We start from the raw sequence: 20,844 nt of genomic DNA on the forward strand, positions 1-20,844 counted from the left end.
TCTGTTCAGGTTAGATTACTTCGATGCCCTTCTTTTTGGAAAATATGATCTTCACTTTTAGGGTTATATTTGACACTTTATAGAATTGTTTAGCTATGACCGCTGAATAAATTCTGGATTAGACGTTGTTCTGCTTGGGTTTTCTCTCCATATTTCACTGTTTACCTTTTCGTATTTGTGCTCGTTTGCTCACAGGTGATTAGTTTGTTTGATCTATAAATTTGAGATTAGATTACACAACTTGTTCAATTTTTCAGTTGTCTGATGTTTACTAATTACCAGTTGCAAAAGTTAAAGGGATAAAAACTATCATGCTAACTGAAGGCGATTGTTTGATGAGCAAAATCAACGGATTACGAAGAAACAAATATTATAACTTATTTATATAATTAAAAGAACTCGAATGGCAGACCGTAACTAATACATTAAAGTAGAAATAAAATGTTTATGGAGTAGTAGTTAATAAAATTTTATGGAACATACTATGTTTGTGTGCCTGAGTTAATTGAAAAGGTATCTTTATTAGACGTACTTACTAGCATTTTTTGATAGAAGTATATATATGAAGGACTACACAAGCAAGCCGCTCTATTTTTCCCTCGGTGGATTTAATAACAATAAGAAAATCAGAGTTGGTCAAGTTGTTCTGTGTTGAAGTCACTTGGTTGTGGAACTGGTCAATGGGAAAGACTTTAGTCTTCTTTGGTCTGAGAAAACAGTCTTTCCTTGATCAAATTGTGAACTATTTACTGTTATAGTTATGTTTGCACCTGCTGTAGTTTCGTGGGAATTTCTTTGTAAATTGGAGTTGTCACTCACTGAATACTAGCAATGCTATATCAAGTTTTCTTTTCTTTTTCCTGCTTCAGTTTGTAGTAGATAGAGCTTATTTGATTCTCATTAAGGAATTGAAATAATCTTTCGAACGGACTCCATATGCTTCCAAGGAACCAATAGAGAAAACAATCAGGGGAAACTTTTAGTGATGTATCAACTGTCTGAACTTATGTTTTCATTAAGGCTTACTATTGTTACATATTCAGGCTTTCACTTAAAATTAATCTATCTTAACTTATTTTGTCGTACTTCTTACGAATTAGATATATCAGTAAAAGCACGAATAGATATAGCACTGTCAGAGATGGCTCCAACAATCTTATATGTTTATCAACCAGTTATTTAGCCTAATCTTGTTGCTTCAATTTCAGTAATTATGGTTACCATTGATCGTTTGTTTCAGATTTTGAATTTTTAAGGTTGAGTTATTAATAGTACTCTCTACTTTGCAGTCTTGATGCACGTTAAATATGAAGTATATGTCTTTATATTATTACTATTGTTATATTTTTTTTAACCATAAACAACTTAATAATTTTATGCCAAAGAAAAAAACAACCAAATTTGCATCTTTAGTTCCACCAGTGTTAGCATGTAAAAGAAATTCTTATGTGCTTCTATAGTACATTCAATTTCTTTGCCACAAGGAAAACCTTCAGCCTACCAATAAATACGATTCAACAGTTACTTTGCTTTGTTTATCAGTAAGTGCCAAAGCTGTTCTTATGCCTTTCTAAGGGTGTGCGGGAGTGTGTATGAGACTGGTGTGGTGTGTCTGAGGAGTAAAGATGAGTGAGTGACAATGAGAATGAATGAGCGCGAGAGGGTGTGAGTGTACGTGTGTGTCCCCACAATGAATGAATAGTTTGTAACAAATTGTTAGAGCATCTTTCAGTTATTTCCTTTCTTTTCACTCCCTTCTCACTATTTTCTGAGAAAGTTGTTGTTATTTTAAGGCAATTGGTTTTACCAATTAATTATTCTCACAAAATGGGAGTGGCACATCGTGATATAAAACCAGATAACATCGTGTTTGCTTCCCAGGTAGAACATGTTTCGATTATTTTTTTATTACGTTACAACCACTTTTCTTTTTAACTCCCAATTTCTTTTATTTTTAGATGTTCGTGTTATTTCCTATTCACAAGTTTTAGTTTCTTTATTACTATCTTTAACTGCATATCCACATATTTGGTCTGCTAATAGAGTTTACTCTAGTGATCTTCTTTCTTGTCTTTACCATTCATCTTAATATTTTTGCGAGTATTTTGAATGCACAATGTGTTGAAGTTGATGCTAACCATGACTACAACTTATTTCTGCCTTTCTAGAACTGCTGACGCTTCTGTTACATTTGGTCCGACAAAAAAAGTTGCTCGACGTGCTTACAGGTAACCAACTATCTTATCTTTATATATTTGTAAACGCATGCTCTTATTAGCACATCCTCTATTTCTCCTGCCCGTTGTACTACTAACCGTTAATGTTGCGCACTGTTTTTGTTTCTACAAGTTGTGGTATTGTATTTATCTGCAATGTTGTTTGACGATAGCTGTTGTTGGTGCTCACAGCAGGTGTCATGTATATCAAAGTGCAGTACCTTTTTGTGCTTCTACATACTCGCTAATATAAATTGATATCTTGCTAAAGGGTTGTGTGACAGTTTGCACAACTTCATTTAGGAGTAAATACTACGATTGTGATGGATCATACACAAAAAATAAACGTCCCCTCTCAGAGACAGATAGAAATGTCAGTCGACGTGAAAAATACAAAGAGATGGCAGTAGAGAAAAAGCAAAAGTTATTGCTACAACGCCGACTAAAATACCAAGAGTCAAAGAGACATACGCTTTTTGAGAATATAACTACTGTTCCCTTGATTGGAACAATGGCTGGTAAAGAAAGAGATGAAACACGTCCATTTTTTGTCTATGAAAAAGGTGAGTATGCTTTCTTTGCTCGCTTTTAAAATAGCTACCACTATTTAGTTCCATCTAAATACCACCTACCTTCATTTTAGGTTCAACGTCAATTGTATCCACTGAACTACGTAACAGTGTCTCCAAGATAGTTACACCCAAAGGTATGTTCAGTTTTTTGTCTCCTATTAACAGTCATGACTGCTTTTGCTTTGCCTTAGTTTTAATGATCCATTTCGAATATACAGATGGTACAACAACCACAAAGTTTACTCCAAACATCAGTCGGTTGCGTTCAAACTATGTTTCGCTTCAGAGAGTTCCAATTTGCAAATTTTGCTCAGCGAAAAGATTTGAATATGAACTTCCTGCATTCTGCTGTCGTACTGGGACAGTAAAGTTAACTTCTCATCAAATGTCTGTGAAATTGCGTAATTTATATGTTGGAAATAGCGTGGCATCTAACCACTTTCAAACATACATTAGAACATAAAATAATCTTTTTGCATTCACGTCACTTGGTGTAAAGTATGACAAAGATTTAGCAAAAAGAAACTCCGGTATTTACACCTTCAGAGTTCAAGGAAAGATGTACCATTGGATAAATAATTTGTACCCTACAGATGACAAACCAAGAAACATACAATCATATTTCTACGATAATAGCAATGAGCTGACACATAGGATGGCATGCTCTAAGAGAGTACATGAATCGGTAGTGAAGGAATTGATAGATATATTATCAATAAACCCATACTCTGTGTTTTTACGATCTTTGGTCCATATACCGAACCTACGAGATTTCCATATAGCTCTCAAATGTGACATAGACTTGGACCAGAGAGTATATAATTTGCCAACTTCATCTGAAATTGCAGCAATATGGACCGAGGAAAATGTTGACGCAGCCTTTAATGCACCACATATTCAAATTTACCCTCACAATGATCAAACACAAATAGTGAATTACTACTATGGCTATTACGATGCATTGCAATATCCGCTATTGTTTCCACTAGGACAAAGTGGACGGCATTGTGGTATTAAAAAGCTCCCAGAAAATTGTCCTGCATACGCAAGAATTGCGCAGCACGAAGAGGTACCAAGCATACGAAATGTTACCTCCCTTCACGGATATTTGGAAATGGAAGCTGAGATTCTAATTAAAGGACAGCAACGAAGGGATACAGTTTCTGTCCGTGAATATTACTGTTACAAACTACAAATGAGAAACGATGATGAAAATAAATATTGCACACAGGAAGAATATTTCAGCAGTATTCAGTTGATGAGTACATTAAACTTGAAACACAAAGGTTGGATTTTGCAGTATTCAATCAAGATTTGTTCAGAATGGCTATGCTAGAAGGACTTCTTGACATTTTGCGATTAGGGGAACACGATGCTTCTAATATCGGGAAACAAACTTTCTTTCCAAGTTCTTTTATTGGAGGGCCCCGAGATATGCGTCAACGGTACATGGATATTATTGCGCTCGTGCAACATTTCGGTAAACCTGATTTATTTATAACAATGACATGCAATCCCTCTTGGACAGAAATAAAGGAACATTTAATCTCAACTGATAAGGCACATAACAGGCCTAATTTGATCAGTCGAGTATTTAGAGCGAAAATAGAAGAATTCAAAAAGGATATACTAAAACGAAATATCTTTGGGAAAGTTGCAGCTTTTATGTATACTATAGAGTTCCAAAAGCGAGGTTTACCTCACGCTCATTTTCTTATAATATTAACCAATGAATACAAGTTACTTACTCCAGAGGCCTACGATAATATTATTAGTGCAGAAATACCTAATGAAAAAGCAGAATCAGATTTATATTCATTTGTTCTTAAACACATGATGCATGGTCCGTGCGGTAATCTAAACCCAACAAATTCTTGTATGAAGAAAAAAGGTTACTGTAAATTCAAATACCCAAAAAACTTTGCGGAGCAGACATCAAAAGGAATAGAATCTTATCCAATTTATAGAAGACGCAATACATGAATGGTAGTAAAAATAAGAGAACGACACTTGGATAACTCATGGGTTGTTCCATATAATCCTTTTTTGCTCGGGAAATTTGATTGCCATATGAATGTTGAGATATGTTCTGATATTAAGGTCGTTAAGTATCTTTATAAGTATATATGTAAAGGACACGATAAGATTGCATTTTATATACACAATAAGGGCACCAACACAGAAGTAATAGATGAGATAAAAGAATATCAGTCTGCTAGATGGGTCTCGCCTCCGGAAGCTATGTGGCGGTTGTACGGTTTCTCCATCAGTAAAATGTACCCGAGTGTATGCCCTCTTCAACTTCACCTTAAAGGACAACAATTTGTTTCATTTAAAAGCAGCACAAACATAGATACGCTTGTAAATAATCTGATGATTAAGCAGACGATGTCAACACAATTTTTTGAAATGAATAGAACAAACACAGACGCTGGAGAACTCAATCTATTAGATCGAGAATTCCCCGAAGATTTCGTTTGGTCTGCAACGGAGAAAATATGGACGCGTCGAAAAAAACAACGTGCTATTGGCCATGTACTAACATGTCATCCAACAGAAGGAGAGCTATACTACCTTAGGATGTTACTAATAAATATTAGAGGACCAAAATCATATAGGGATTTACTAACTGTTAACGGAGAATGCTGCAGTAGCTTTAGGGAATCTGCGGAAAAGCGCGGATTGCTACAGAGTGATAATAGCTTGACATAATGCATGTCTGAAGCAGCAAGTTATCAAATTCCATACAGTTTGAGATGTTTATTTGCTATATTATTGGTCTACTGCAATCTGACTAACCCGAGACAACTTTGGGAGCAATTTGAAGAGCACATGTCAGAGGATTACAGCTTGTCACCTAATATTCACAAAAGAGACATACGATACATGGTTATAAACCATATTAATGATATATTGCACTCCATGGGTTGCGACATAAATGAATATCATCTCGTTCCAGAAGCAATAAGGTCTTCTATAGTTGCAAAAGACGCAAAAGAGGTGTACTATGAAAGGACCATCATTGTAACTGAAGAGGATATACTACTACACAAAAAGTTGAATGAAGATCAACTCAAAGCGTACAATGTAATTACAGACATGATTTTTTCAAACAAAGTGGGAGCATTCTTTATTGATGGTCCGGGAGGAACTGGAAAAACCTTCTTGTACCGTGCGTTGCTGGCAACTATACGATCTAAAGGATATATAGCATTGGAAACTGCCACTTTCGGTGTAGCTGCTTCTATACATCTTGGTGGACGAACTGCACATTCACGTTTTAAAATTCCAATAAATATTGACGAAAATGTCACATGCAACATTATCAAGAAAATCTCACTAGCATGTTTGATTTAGCATGCCAAATTAATCATATGAGACGAAGTATCAATGGCGAAAAAAAGAATGATCGAACTGCTTGATTTACTTTTAAAGGACTTAATGGATTCAACAATACTATTTGGTGGAAAGGTTGTAGTTTTTGGAGGTGATTTCAGAAAAACACTTCCAGTAGTTTGAAACGGGGAAAAAGAAGATTTCATTAATGAAAGTTTACTATATTCTCATATCTGGGAAGAACTTGAAAGGTTGCGGTTATTTGAAAATATGAGAGCAAAAGATGATCCTTCATTTTGTAATTTTTTATTGAGAGTAGGAAATGGAAAAGAAAAAGTGACCTCAACAAATAAGATTGAAATTCCAGCATCCTTCATCGTTCCTTATATAACTGAAAAGGAATCTTTGGATAAACTCTTCACGATAACTTATCCAGATTTGCATACATTTTTTTTTCCTCGTCCTGCATAAGCTCTCGTGTTATGCTAACAACTAAGAATGATTTCGTTGATGAGATTAACGACATGCTTGTTGCTCGATTTCCAGAGGAAGCAAAAACTTTTGTTAGCATTGATGAAACCATTGAACCTACTAATCAATCACAGTATGAGGATTTGCTGCATAGTTTAAATCCACTTGGTCTGCTGCCATACAAATTAACATTGAAAAAGAACTGTCCAATTATATTATTACGAAATTTAAATCCGCCTGAGGGTTTATGTAACGGTACACGTTTGACTTGCTACGACTTTAAATCACATGTCATTAGCGCCAATATTTCAGTGGGTGACTTAAAAAATACACATGTGTTTATCCCAAGAATACCCTTACTATCATCCCAAGACAAAAAAATGCTTGTCCCATTTAAAAGGACACAATTTCCTGTAAGATTGTATTTCGCCATGACAATAAATAAGGCACAAGGTCAGACATTGGATTTTGTTGGAATTTATTTACGAGAACCTATTTTTTCACACGACCAACTTTATGTTGCTTTGTCTAGAGCAAAGAGTTCGAACTCTGTGAAGGTGCTAATTCGACCCACTATACCAGGTAGCTATGACGATTGCTGCACAGAAAATATTGTGTACAATGAAATTATTGAAAAGGCTATTTTATGAGGATATTGCAACTAGAGCACATAGTATCTTAGCTAAAAAACCTATGAAGAAGTCGATACAACATACTGTTGGTACGCAATCCGGTGCGTAACAATCAGAATGCATTCATTGAAGTGATGCAGACCAGAGAGGATATCTTCTTTGTACATGATTGTTTTGACCCAAGACAAAACAACAATGACCTACAATATTGGCTAACATGGTCATACAGAGACACTTGGCTGCAGGTCTGATACATGTTCCTAATACTAATAGGTAATATCCGCAAAACTGACACTTCTCTGCAGGGGACAACAGCTAAGAAACATACGCACATCCTGGTAGAAAATGATTCCTATATGTAATTTTAGCAGTGTAGGAAGATCCCAGAAAATTTTTAGTTAAGCAATAATCTTATATTTTTAAAAAACAGAAATGTTTACACAACGTGGGTGTTTGGTGCAGTAAGACTACCATAGTGCCAGATTCGTGTGCTAATTATCATGACGTGTAGTTTATACCCAAATAGCGTCCTCAGTTCCTCTATTTAATTATCCGTCGGTATCTATAGTTTATCTTTCAGTAAATGATGATTTATTATTTTTGTTCTTCTTCTTTTCCACTGCAGATTGTACATAACAAATGCAGTACAGACTAACCATTGACAAGATCACTCCACAAATAAAAGAGTGGATCTCAAAAGTACAAGTGATTGAGAAACCTCGACCAAGGAAAAGTAAAGATGGAAAGACCCGATTCCAGATTGTCGTTGTTCAAGACGAAAATGTAATTTTCTCTCTACCATGCTATTCCTTGTTCTACTGTCTGACATATAATTTCAATCACCATTATTTTTTAATATAAACAAAAGAAAGAAACTTATCAGCTTAAGTTATCATACAGTTAATTATTTCTCCTGGTGTAAACTATATTAAGAAGTAAATATTAGAAAATCTCTCTGAAGCCAGATTTTACGCATCTACCATTCACTCCTGCTTGATATTTTCTTGCCCAGCATCTTCGGAAAAATAAATGTGATACCAAACTTTTGGGTTTCTGTTTCGGATTAATTACATCCGCCCTTTTAACCCTTGGTTTGTCTAAAAGTATATTTTCGCATTACTTTTTGCACTTTCCCTGGTCGAAATTTTCTTTTAGTTACATATAATATTTTTTGCTACTAACCAGTTCTGCTGAATTTTATACATTCTGGGAGCTACCAGTTTGGATTTTAGGAAGCCTTTTTGAAGATAATTACTGCATATGTCATCATAACATTTGAATTTTACGCATGCTTAGAACTTTTTACATGTGTGTTTTTTCCATCTCTCCGTATATTGGTATAAACAATATAGTTAGGCAGTTTGCACCAATTAATATATCGAGCGAAAAAATAGGTCTAACAAAATATCATTAGAGCTGCTCCATATCTGTATGCTCACTTCTTCGGCTGTGTTGTAGCCACATAATATATTGAACAATAATTATCTCTTATGGGACTTATTTTGATTTGTAGTATCATTGTACAAATATTGGCTCGGTTCTGGAAACATACATTTTTTGGGTAAAGGAAACTAGAATAGTAGCAGTTGAGTATACTTGATTGGCGTGTGCACGCACGCACACCCCCCTCCCCCCCACATATATATATATATATATATATATATATATATATATATATATATATATATATCAAACAAATAACTGGCTCATGATTCCCGACTGGGGCACAATCATTACTAATGTCATCAAGTATTAATGTTGTTGTAGCTATTTGGCATATACCATTATCCTTACACATTCTTGTTGAAAGGTTAGTTTTGTCGGTATTTTTGTTTTTATTTAGGAGTGGCCTTAGGAATTTCTTCTTTGCTGATTCAATTTGTTCAGTTGGACGTTGTTGGTTCTTTTTTTTCCCTCTCTTTCAAATTTATCCCTATTGATTTCTTCGTTGTAGACATCATATTGTTACTAGGTTGGTTGCACATGGTGTATGAGGAATTCAATTTCGGTTTCCCTTAATTTCTAGGCATTCCCTTGAGTTCACTCAAAAAGGTTCATGCTTTCACGTAAGAACAAATAGAACAAAAGAGGAGAAAAGTTATTTCAGAAGCTTCCCAGTGTAGTTGCAGGCCATCCATTGAGTTTTCTAATGCGTCTTCATTTTGACTAATAACCTCTTTAATGAAATAAATCAACTAATTAGATACTATCATATTTCCAGATGATTATATGGTATGACTTACTAGCAGGTCCAATACTAAGTACTCCACCCGTCTACGTATTATTGTCTTTGCCTGTGCTAATTGTAGTGTTTCTCGCTTACTGCGAATGTTGAAGATAGAAAGGGAAGATGTTCTCGCAACTTCCTCCAATGATTCTCAAGATGTTATAAGAATGACGAGAGACTGTGAAGTTTTTGTAGGTATACATGATGAATACATGAATATAAATATGCTGACGCATAAGATCTATTATTAACCAAAAAGTGATCAAAGGCATCTACCAATTACACATCTATAGTTAAGATGAGTCATCACTATAATTGGTTGCCTCGTCAAAGTTAGTTGAGGTTCTGAGCAGATTGTGCTTTATGTTATTTCATGGAAAGAAAATAAAAGAGAGGATCTGACAACTGATAAAAAAATTTAAGTTTAAATACTTCAGTGACTTGTGCACGCTGATGTCCTTTTCTTCGTCTATATTTTGGGGCTTTTATGGATTTGCTTCAGATATTGCCTTTAGATAAGTTATTTGATTTTTTATGAGTTTCAAGGGAGCACTCGATGTTAAACTGTCTAAATTCTGAAGTTTTTTGGTTGTTATTGTATTTATCTATAGTTCCTTAATACATTTTATGGAAATGAAAAAGGAAAGATGAAGAAAATTGTTCTTTCTTATATCCATATATTGCTGCTGTCATGAATCCTCATGCAAAGATTTGTCCAGAAATGGATCAATTTTCTTGCCATCTCTTCAATACTCTATATTTTTATGTCTCTGTAAGTTTTATATGCACATATTTTTTTGGAATCTGGTAACTAAATCATCATGATATCAAAAAACAGGAAGATAAAGTGGTTGCTGTTCTGTACGGGGAAGATATAGAAAAGTATGCAGACAAGCTCACCCCGTTTTCCACTTACTTGATATCTACTGCAAAAGTGAGGGTTCCTTTACCATACGGTGTACCTACCAACCGTTTTGAATGGGTTATCGACAGATTTACTGTTGTCGAAGAGGTGAAAGATGACAACTTACAAGATCCACCGCTCCCGCCTCCGACGAGGTTGAATACTGTACCTTTTGCATATCTGCACGACCAACAGCGAAATACAGAATTTGGTAACCATTATTTTACGCATAGTACTCGTTCACAATTAAATTTATTTGTATCCTTACATTCTGGAACTGTGCACATTGGTCTAAATTATAAGCCACTTGCAATTTTCATTAAACGGACATAATTGTCGTTGTGGTGAAATGTCGCTCGGTAAAGTACGCTGGCGCTAACAATATCAAATGCCGTGAAATCACCGTACTTGATACCAGGTAAGTCTATTGGAGTTCTATTTACCTTACTACTTTCGCTACATCATAAAACTAAATTTTCCCAGAGAAAGATTTTCTTAGCACAATATTATTAGACACACTAAATTGGTTATAAGAGGAATAGATGATTTGATTTACAAAGAGGATCAACACAGTAAAATCAAATACATTGTAAATATCCAAATATTAAGAATCCTTGATTTATGCTTTGAATACCCAAATTCACAGGTGTTGCTTCAATGATAACGAATACTACATAACCCAAATACAAAAAAAGGATGTTGTAGTTGCATTCCAATAGCCAGAATCGTGACAAACAACATAAATATTAGCAAAAGTTGAGTAATTAGCAACTGTGACCAACTTTAAGATTATTAATTTTTTTTTGATTTGGTGACCAATTTAAGATAAAGAAATTAGTACAAGAAGGACAAGACAATAAGCAGACCGAGCTAACCACAAAAACCAAAGCTAAAAATTGTTTCTTCAAGCTATAAAATGCAACCATAACACTTTAATAAAATGTTTAATACTAAATAATTTAAACACAAAAATCAAAGCTAAAAATTATTTCTTGAAGCTCAAAGAATATAAAGTGTTTACAATTATAACAATTTACAGAAAATACTCAATACCCAATAATCTAAACATAAATCAAAGCTAAAAATTATTTCTTGAAGCTCACAAGCATACCCAGTGTTTAAAACCAAAACAATCTATAGAAAATACTTAATACCCAATAAGCTAAAGTTGAAATAAAATCAACTGAAGAACATAAAAAGAGATAAAAAAAATCATAAGTACATCCAATTATTCATTCCAAACTGGAAAAACCTGTATACGTCATGCTGCATTTGTTTACTTAGGCATTCACAATGCCTCATTTATAAAACCCTTCTGCCAACCTTAACTCTCCTGCCCGAACGTTTCACTTAATTCTTTTCGCATTGTTTGAATAACGATCTTATCGAATTGTCTCTGTTATTTTTAAATTTACACCTCTTCTTTATTATTCTTGGTGACATTATTACTATTGTATTTTTGGGGGGATAGTGTCATTTACTGTCCATTCCTTCTATTGTAGTGTGAGGCCTACTATCCTTACGCTGTGGGAAGAATTTGCCGATGCTGATGGAAGTATCCTAGCTGCACATGTTGCTGAATATCCAATAATTGTAGCAAAACGAATTACCCGAACCAACTATGCTGGTATGGAAAAACTTACGCTTTTTTTTTGGTACTACAAGGGATCTGTTATGAATTCTTTACTAACATAATGTATCATATAGGATTATCATTATCGACAAGGTACAATTCGGTCATACTGATAAATCCACCATATCCTCAAGTTGAGGGACTTCTGAACTGGTATGAAACAGATATTTATGTACCAAATTTTATACTTCGATCTTTATTTCATGCAAGCTAAACATGTGCGGTAAAACTACATGATCCAGCATATACAATTCTCTATCGTACCATCGTGTTTCCCTTCTTACCAAAAAAAGGGAAATACTTAGCGGGCTATACATTCAAAAAAACTTCTTTCAGTCAATTACAGGTTTATAGCAATTTGGTATCTATGTATCTTTATTGAAATGCTCTTCAGCTACACTGCATCTCATTTTATAATATAGCTTTATGAGTTTAAAATGTTAAAGCTTATATGCAAACTTCATCATTAAAATAATTTACTGAACAGCTCTTGGGAATGTGTGACTTTGTCCGTAAATCATTGACCATTTTTGTATGGTATATGTAACATTAGTAAGACTAAGCAGTCCAGTATGGATTGTTATCCCATTGATCATCTATGAAATAGCACTGCACCACGTTGATTGTTATGACAATCGCTCTACAATCTGACAAACAAGGTGATACTGTTGTTCAACTCTAGCGAAATTTCTGCAAAAATTAGCTTATTCTGCTAATAACCAGAATTTCTTATCAGTATTCTTAGAAAATGTCTACACTATATGTTTACTTACCATATATGCTATATGTTGGAGCAGTAGTCAACTGAAAAATTATCTTATTTGCATTACAACTGTGGTCAACTGAATGATGTATTATTTATTTATTTTTTCTGTCAATTTTTCGTGTTACTGGTATAACTGCCGCAATAATTTCTCATTGAAACAACCTATTCCTACTTTTTCCTACGTTTTTTTAGCTTGCGACAACCTTTCTGTATCATTTTAAATCTACGTGACATTTGTTGGCATTGAAATTCTCCATACACATACAGGGTCAGAGACAACAGACGCACATTGATGAGATACAATCAGCAAACTAATTCGTCACTTGTGCTTGCGCCAGATATTGTACCAATTGTTGATATCCCGTCACAATCTCATGTATGTGTATTTTATGCATGCTAATATGTGTACATATAAAGTACTTTAGTATTTTAACCCCAACTCAATAAATCTGCTTATATCTCCTTCTTTCGCAGATACAAGTCTTTTGAAGTGGAAGGTAAATTATCACCGCCAAATGACAACCAAGATTTTTATGAATTATTGTGTTCACACTGCGGGCATCAGTACAGAACTCATTCGCCCAAAATTATTCATTGTGCGAGCTGCAAACAACGTGCAATGTTAACACCCAGGTACAAAGATAGTCAAATAGTTATTCCAGAAAGTTGGAGTTCGCTTTACTTTCAACATCAAACTGACGGTCACCCCAAAACCTTGTCGCTAGATTAACCATCACCACTAATTATGTACTCAAATGAGAATCAGCATATAATTCCTTGGTCAATAAATAGTGGAGTAGAAAGAATTATAAATAATTAGAATTTTCATGTACAAATTGGAAGAAAGTTATAGCCGACAACTTCAAACAAAAAAGGTATTTTTTGTCATTGGCATCATGAAAATAAAATAACGTATATCAAAGAGATCAGTTAATTTACTTGATGCTTGAATCATATTCTCTTATATATATATATATATATATATATATATATATATACTAGCTTTGGCAGTACATCATGAAACAATATGCTAGATTTGCTATTTCATGTTAAAAAAACTTTATTCCCTTGAAGATTTGTTACACTCCAGAACAGAAAAAAAGGAAGAACTGAACAGTATCATGTATCTAAAACATCATTTTTTTGGGTTTATAGAGAGCATTTACATTCTTTTCTAAGAAACCAGGCAAGTCAACTATTGCTAACAACTTTTTCTCATGTGGGGTACTTAGTGTTAATTGTGTTTTTTCTTTTTTGTTGCTATTAGAGCACGCTTTGAGGTTGTCATGACAGACAGCAGTGGATCAGCTGTAGCAACATTAATAGGTGAATTAGGAGAAAAATTTCTTGATATGACCGCCGCGGGTATCTGTGAAATAATCTCCGTAAAGGTATGTTGTTGATGGCAATTGGAGAAACTTTGTTAAAATTATGATACAGTGAAAGCAAGTGTACTCTTAGTTCTTTCTATTCTGTCTTCATTGATGTCTGCCTTTGGGTATAAGGTGCCTTTTAATTTCTTATGCATCCCAAGTACTTTATAGGCTAAAAAATAGTATATTACTTTTGATCACCATCTTGATGTGTTAAATTCATGTTTTTCTTTCTTGCAGAAACAACCATTACCTCTTGAACATGTTCGACAACGTCTTACTCATAGACTCTTCAAGATACAACTGCGGAAAACATTTTCTAGAACTTCTGATATGCGGTTGTTCATTGTGTCCTACTTTGTCAAGGAAGATTTATTTCAGTTGCCCGCAGCAGTTGCCTCTAAAGAAATTGGAGAAAGCAGTAACACTAAATTGAAAAATGTTGCAATAGGGAAACAGTTAGAAAGAGGAGAAAGCAGTCACTCGAATATGCAAGAAGTTATACCTACAGAAGAGCTGAAGAACGAGTTAACTACAGAAGGTAGTTCTTCCACTAAGAGGAAACAAACTGAACTGAATAGCTCCCCCAAGAAAAAATGAAGGTTAATAAGCTTTATCTCTACTTTTTCATTACTCCTTTTAACATGCAGAATAAATAACTCAAACAAAACTCAAAGAAAAATAGACATAACAATGATGAAAGCACCTGGCAAAGCTGAGGGAAAATTAGAAGATTTCCTCTTTTGATCATTAACATACTCTTTAAGGAACCATAATGAAATCCCAGCAGTTGCTCTGCTGGACCACCTACTGTAATTTATCAAATAAGTCATCTTTAGATTCAATTACAGAGCATGTCACCTCAGCTTATTCTTCCATTGTCTCCATTACTTAGCATCCTAGTGTTCGTCAAGTAAAATAGGCTTAAAGAAAGCTGAAAAGTCTGAGTTTGAAATAGTGTAACTTTTCTTTTCTTTTTTAAAATAATGATATTATCTATTCAGAACTGTGTGAATTTCTCGATTGGTTACCTAGGACAGATTCTTCAGTTTTCTTTTTTTCGTGATATGTGGCTTTTGTGTTGTCTTTAGAATCAGAAAATGGTTGTCCAATTAGCTCAATCCTTTTATTTTCTTCTCACTAACAGCAAAGGGCATAGTTCTTTTTTCTCCTATTAGAATTCATCGGAATGATATTACTTTTTATGAATCTCTAGCATTTCATTTTGTTGTTAGAGCTCTCATAAGTTGTGTATATGTTTTAATGATAGTACTTGACTCTACGCTTTCGCTTACCTGCATGTAAAATTATTATTTTTCCTATAAGATTCTTCCAAGGAAGGCCCTCTTCTAGATAAATTTAGAGCACACCATCTTTCAGCAGGTTCCAGTAATATTCCACTGATTATGCGTGAAAAAGACTTCGCTAAGCCGCTCAGTTAATATAGAGCAATTGTTGCTGCATCCTTTATACTTAACAAGCAGTTGCTTATAAGGCCATTCTAAAAAATCTATGCCGCAATTAGGTTCTGAATTTTCTCCTATTACACAATATGCTTTTCAATATAAAATACTGGTATACTTCAGTAAAAATATTCTCTAGCATGAGATTCCAATACTTAAATATTTCTCTTTCGCTCTTACATTTACCCATTTCTTTGCAGTCTGCGCGTATAGACATCTTTTGGAGCTATGTACATATGTGTTTCAAACCTGCTAGCTTATGTGCTACAGGTACCACAAATAAAACCTACTACCTTTTCAATCTCCCTAATTACTTTGCCATTATTGACATCCTTTTGTTTTCCACTACTGCAGAAAACATGGACAATGCGTTTCACTTTGCGCAACTTACTGGCATGTACATTTACTTTTTTGGTTAGCCAGTGAAACATAACGGTCCTGTAACTTATGTAAATAGTGCTTGCTAAAGACTCACCAGTAAATATGATCCTTTTGGCTTGAATTTGTTTTCATCGTTTTTATGATATATCCAAGTTTATAAATAGAAACATAATCGTTGTTTGTCCTGCTGGTATAAGAAATAAGAAATTTGCAGTGATAACAATCAGTTTAATGCAGTTAATTCGTAATAACTTAAAAGAGATTGCAATATTACTATTATGTTAATGATAATATGCGTTGCCAGAAAATGCGATAAATGATACAAATAATACTGCATAAATATTGACTACATATTCATCAATAGTCTTTATACCCAGATCCTTGCTTTTGAAGTTCTTAGATAATAGTTCTACTAACTAAGAAGACGTTGTCAGTGGGATTTTCAAATCTGTATTTTACTATAATATAGTAAAGTTATTTATTATTTTCATAAAAAAGATATCAGTTGCTAACTTATGAAATTTGGGTCCGGGCTCAGCACCGGCCATTTCCCACTAGTAATAATATATAGAAGAGGGAATGAGAGGAGCTTCTGGTCAATATGAATTGACAAAAAGACCAGGCCATTTCAGTTATTTCCTCTATATGTCCTGCATATACATGTGGAACTTGAAGGGTCCTTTGGGGTATTTACAGCTTTATTCGCTTTGTATTTCGGCGCTGGACTATTGGACCAGTTAATTTTACAGTCCAACACATCAGGTTCCTATGAATTAAACTGTGATGCATATGTGATTGCCACGTTTTGCTAATATGACAACTATTTGCATGGCCAATATATGGATTTATGTACTTTAAGTTTGATTAGGTATATAATTTAACAAAAAGCTAACTTGAGTTATATGCCAAGCTGTAAGAGTTACAGACCACAACAAAGTATAGCATTCAACTTATTTTTCCATGTTGATTTATTTAAAGCCAGGTAAATTTCAAGTTACGGATAAAAACATGTGCTAAATTATGTAACATTTAACAAAATAATCCTTTCATAAGAAACAAATATAACCAAAAATAATTAAATGTTTACTTACCTTAAGATAAGCAACATAATTAATTATAAAACCGAACTAACTTAACGTTAGGAAGGAATTGGAATTTGTTTGTCTATTAGTATTATTTTGTTTTGGTAACTAATTAGTAGAATACAAATTATTTACAAAAGGCTAACCCTTAAATATTACTATGTTATTTCAAACCAAACATTGAGTTACTTTTATTAATTATTAATTAAGTTATTCTCATTTAGAAAAACTTGCTCCGTCTTAATTTATAATATTAATATTAAATTTATTATTTTTTCATATATATAACAGGAAGAGGGTCATCTGATTAGGAAATGACACAGACTTAAATTAAATCTCACGGTATTAGTGTTCAAACTATAATATTTTTACCATTTGAATCTTCATGATTATTTTGAAGGTCAGGTAAATATTTCAAAATTGAATTGCTCAGTTTATAATTCAAGCACTCACTACAAAAAAATGTTGTATTTGCGGAGGTTTTATCTACATATTGCGGGGGTCATAAACCTCCGCAATACACTTTTACGGCGGTTTCCAAAACCCCCGCAATAATGTTCGCCGCAACCAATTTGCGGGGGTTTTCTGACAGACCGCCGTTATCATATAGCGGCAGACATTTGACGGCGGTATAACCTCCGCAATTTGGTAGTTGGTTGTCGTTTATTAAAACAAATAGCGGAGGTCTGAAACCCCCGCAATTTCTTTATTTAACCCCCACAAATTTTATAACACAATATTATCATATGTTAAATAGCGGCAGTTATAACCTTTTTCTGCAATATAATGTTACTCCATAACTGTTCCAATTTCAATTACATTAATATAATGAAGCATCAACAAATTATATAAATTGCTTAGTGGAATCAAGTAACATCAATATATTAATAAACCACAATACATTAGTCTCAAAAATTTGCTTTAAACATAACAACTCCAACCATTAAACACAAAACATCAATATTATAAGTCTTAAAACTAACATTAAACATAACATCCACTCCAACCATTATGGACAAAAGATCTACTATGATCATTCAATCGAGTACGATACTTAATTATCTAATACATTTGCAAGCAACTTCAATGGTTGTCGTTAGGATTACTTTCACCGAATGATCTTCTTATATCCGTGGGTAAAATGGATCCGCTAGCCGCATCACTTGGCTACAAAACAATCAAAAGAAAATATAATTAAAAAAAAGTACCTCAACAATATCCTATAACTAATTATACTTGGACTGAACAATCATATTTTACAAAATTAAATAAGAAAGTTATCAACTATTCTTACCATTGAATGAGGAGGAGAAACAAATATCCCTGCAAATTCTTCAGGTATCTTCCCTTCTTTCATTATCATATACGCCTTAAAAGCATTCATTATTTGAGTGTTAGCATTCATCATTTGAGTGTTAACATTCATCATTTCTCTGTAGTTCTCCTGGCTTTGATTGTGAGCATTCAACATTTGATTGTACTTCTCTTGGCATTGAGAAGAACATGAACCATTATTATAACTTGAAGCATTCAAATCACTATAGCGAGGTCTTGTTTGTCTAAAAGCTCTGCTAGGAACAACTCCTAATCCTAAGCACCTTACCCTTGCAGAGTGCTCTTTTCCCAACACCTTACCAACAGCATCATTTGGCGAAATTTCAGACTCATCCACAGTGCTTTGGGTCAATGCTAGTTCAATTTTTTCCTAAATACATTACACACCAAAAGCAAGTGTCCTTACTTCAATCAGTGATTGACAAGTTAGCTACACATAGAAAAGCAAGCTATGAAATAAAAACTTGATCTTTTAGATGAAAAGAGACATCATGGTGGACATCTTTCAGGGGATTGCAGAAGAAGAAACCAAAGACAAGAAAATGAAAGAATGCATAGAGGAGGGAGATTCCAAGGTAACAACAGAGAAATACAGCAACAAAAGGAGCTCCAATAACAGTAACAACAGTAAGGAATCTTCTGAATCTTCAAATCTCAAAGAAATAGTCCACAATGGTTAGCCTAAGTCAGCCGACTTTTCTCCTACCTATGCTACTTCAAAGAAAGTACGTACGTACTTTAGTTCTTGCTCATCTACCAAAATTTTCCTATTTATACCCCATTTCACTGATAGAACCATCGACATAATATTACTCTCATCACAATTTCCCATGGAAATGCATAGCAAAGAGGCTCAAGCAAGAAATGCTAGTACTCTGTGCCCAACACAGAAAAATTGTAGTAGTAGCATTTTCGTGACACATAAGAACCAATTTTTATCAATAAAAATTGTCCAAATTGTAGTACTAATCAAGAATTCTGTATACTGAAGAACCAAATGTTACGAATATAACAACAATTGCTATTGATGCCTGGTATGCAGAAGAATTCTGAACATAATCTTTCTTGGCAGGAGACAGTTAAATAACAAAGATTCGAGAAATTCAGTGCTTCTATCACTATTAGCAGATACCACGAAGAAAACAAAATCTAGGTGCTCAAATAAAGAGAGGATTATACCAGACCACGAACGAACAATTAAATGACCTTCACAAACTTATCCTGAACTGAAATGCCCAGAACCTGCAGAAAAACAAAAAATGTACCTTGAGACTGATTCAAACACAAAGTAGAGCAGAAAGAGGGAAAGCAGCTGGCGACAATTGTCTTCTCTGAAGGTCCCCAGGAGTTCTAAAATACACAAGCAAAAGGAAATATTTCAATTAAGACATCAATCACAGAAATTAACCTACAAAATACACAAAAAACCTAAATTTTAGAACCTAATGTGAAAGGAGAAAGAGGACTTGCATCTCGATTTCAGCAAAGAGTGTTATGTCCTTCTTCAAAATACACCGATTCTACCAAATTTCTGCGGATTCTACCAAATTTTTGCCGATTCAAAATACACCGATTCTACCAAATTTCTTCAAAATACACTGATTCTACCAAATTAACAGAGAAAATAAACTTAAAACCCACATGCATGAAGAAAGAAAGACAAAAAAGCAAATTCAAAGACTGAAAGAGCAAAATCAAAGCAAAATCGAAGAGGAATTTGTATGAAAGAGCAAAATCAAATAAACTTACATCCAATTGATTGATAGATCTGAAGTTTTCTTTCATATCTCTTTTATTTTGCAACAGAGGAGGCGCTGAAGAAAGATGAGGCACTGAAGAAAAGCAGAGAGCTTGAAATCGGAGGAAATGAAGAAGAAATGGAAGAGATTAAGTTTTGTTCGGCTATTTTTGATTAAGTGATTCACTGAGAGTGGGTTTCTGGAAATGAAAAAAGTGAAAATGAGAAAGGGGTTTGGGGGAAAAAGAGAGGAAAACGATTAAAAAACGAGGGAAACATTGGGCACTTTTTTTTTAATGATTGCGGAGGTTAACGACCGACGCAAATTTAATATATTTGCGGGGTAAATAAACCCCACAATTTGTTATAGATTGCTGAGGTTATAAAAACCGTCTCAATAAAACCGCCGCAAATTTGGCGTTTTTGTAGTGACTTAACGAGAAAAATCTATAAACATAAAGAGTAAAATTAGTACTCCTTCAGAAATATTTGTTTCTATATTTTTAGGTTCACTTATTTTTTCATATATTAAAAAAATGACATCTTATCTTATTTCAATACTATTAACTAACAGATTATCAACAACGAAAAATGCAAATACTTTGGTTATTCACAAGTTGACGGGGTTTAAATAAATTTAGGGACTTCGCATTCTTAAATTTAACGTGCTAAGAAATTACCAAAATGTGTTGCCTATGAATATTTGTGCTACAAA

The 20,844-nt window shown here is 33.9% G+C and overlaps 1 protein-coding gene and 2 long non-coding RNA genes across 3 annotated transcripts; 1 reads left to right on the forward strand and 2 right to left on the reverse strand.

The window, feature by feature from the left end:
- The first annotated feature begins 6,178 nt into the window (after positions 1-6,178).
- Positions 6,179-14,730, forward strand: LOC138871414 (replication protein A 70 kDa DNA-binding subunit B-like). The gene is made up of 12 exons (XM_070149291.1): positions 6,179-6,275; positions 6,671-6,763; positions 7,501-7,565; positions 7,873-8,010; positions 9,565-9,645; positions 10,293-10,569; positions 11,830-11,985; positions 12,066-12,144; positions 13,025-13,120; positions 13,232-13,390; positions 14,025-14,148; positions 14,371-14,730. Exons 1-12 carry the CDS (start codon positions 6,179-6,181, stop codon positions 14,728-14,730), a joined length of 1,725 nt encoding a protein of 574 aa, XP_070005392.1.
- Positions 14,731-17,917: 3,187 nt separating this feature from the next.
- LOC104229648 (uncharacterized) lies at positions 17,918-20,480 on the reverse strand. Its single transcript, XR_011400263.1, has 4 exons — positions 20,141-20,480; positions 19,571-19,633; positions 18,351-18,761; positions 17,918-18,223 (listed from the first exon to the last, which is right to left on the reverse strand). It is a non-coding gene; the product is annotated as an uncharacterized lncRNA (long non-coding RNA).
- LOC138870053 (uncharacterized) lies at positions 19,656-19,987 on the reverse strand. Its single transcript, XR_011400264.1, has 2 exons — positions 19,862-19,987; positions 19,656-19,741 (listed from the first exon to the last, which is right to left on the reverse strand). It is a non-coding gene; the product is annotated as an uncharacterized lncRNA (long non-coding RNA).
- Positions 20,481-20,844: the final 364 nt, after the last annotated feature.

Source organism: Nicotiana sylvestris, chromosome 6 (assembly GCF_000393655.2).
Source record: "Nicotiana sylvestris chromosome 6, ASM39365v2, whole genome shotgun sequence".
NCBI lineage: Eukaryota > Viridiplantae > Streptophyta > Magnoliopsida > Solanales > Solanaceae > Nicotiana > Nicotiana sylvestris.

Bases quoted from the DNA above. Each gene is read 5' to 3' on its own strand.
- LOC138871414 (XM_070149291.1), top strand. From the start codon at position 6,179: ATGGCGAAAAAAAGAATGATCGAACTGCTTGATTTACTTTTAAAGGAC. The intron at 7,566-7,872 runs GTAGAAAATGAT...TAACAAATGCAG, and splicing joins AGAAACATACGCACATCCTG to TACAGACTAACCATTGACAA. The intron at 10,570-11,829 runs GTAACCATTATT...TTGGGGGGATAG, and splicing joins ACAGCGAAATACAGAATTTG to TGTCATTTACTGTCCATTCC.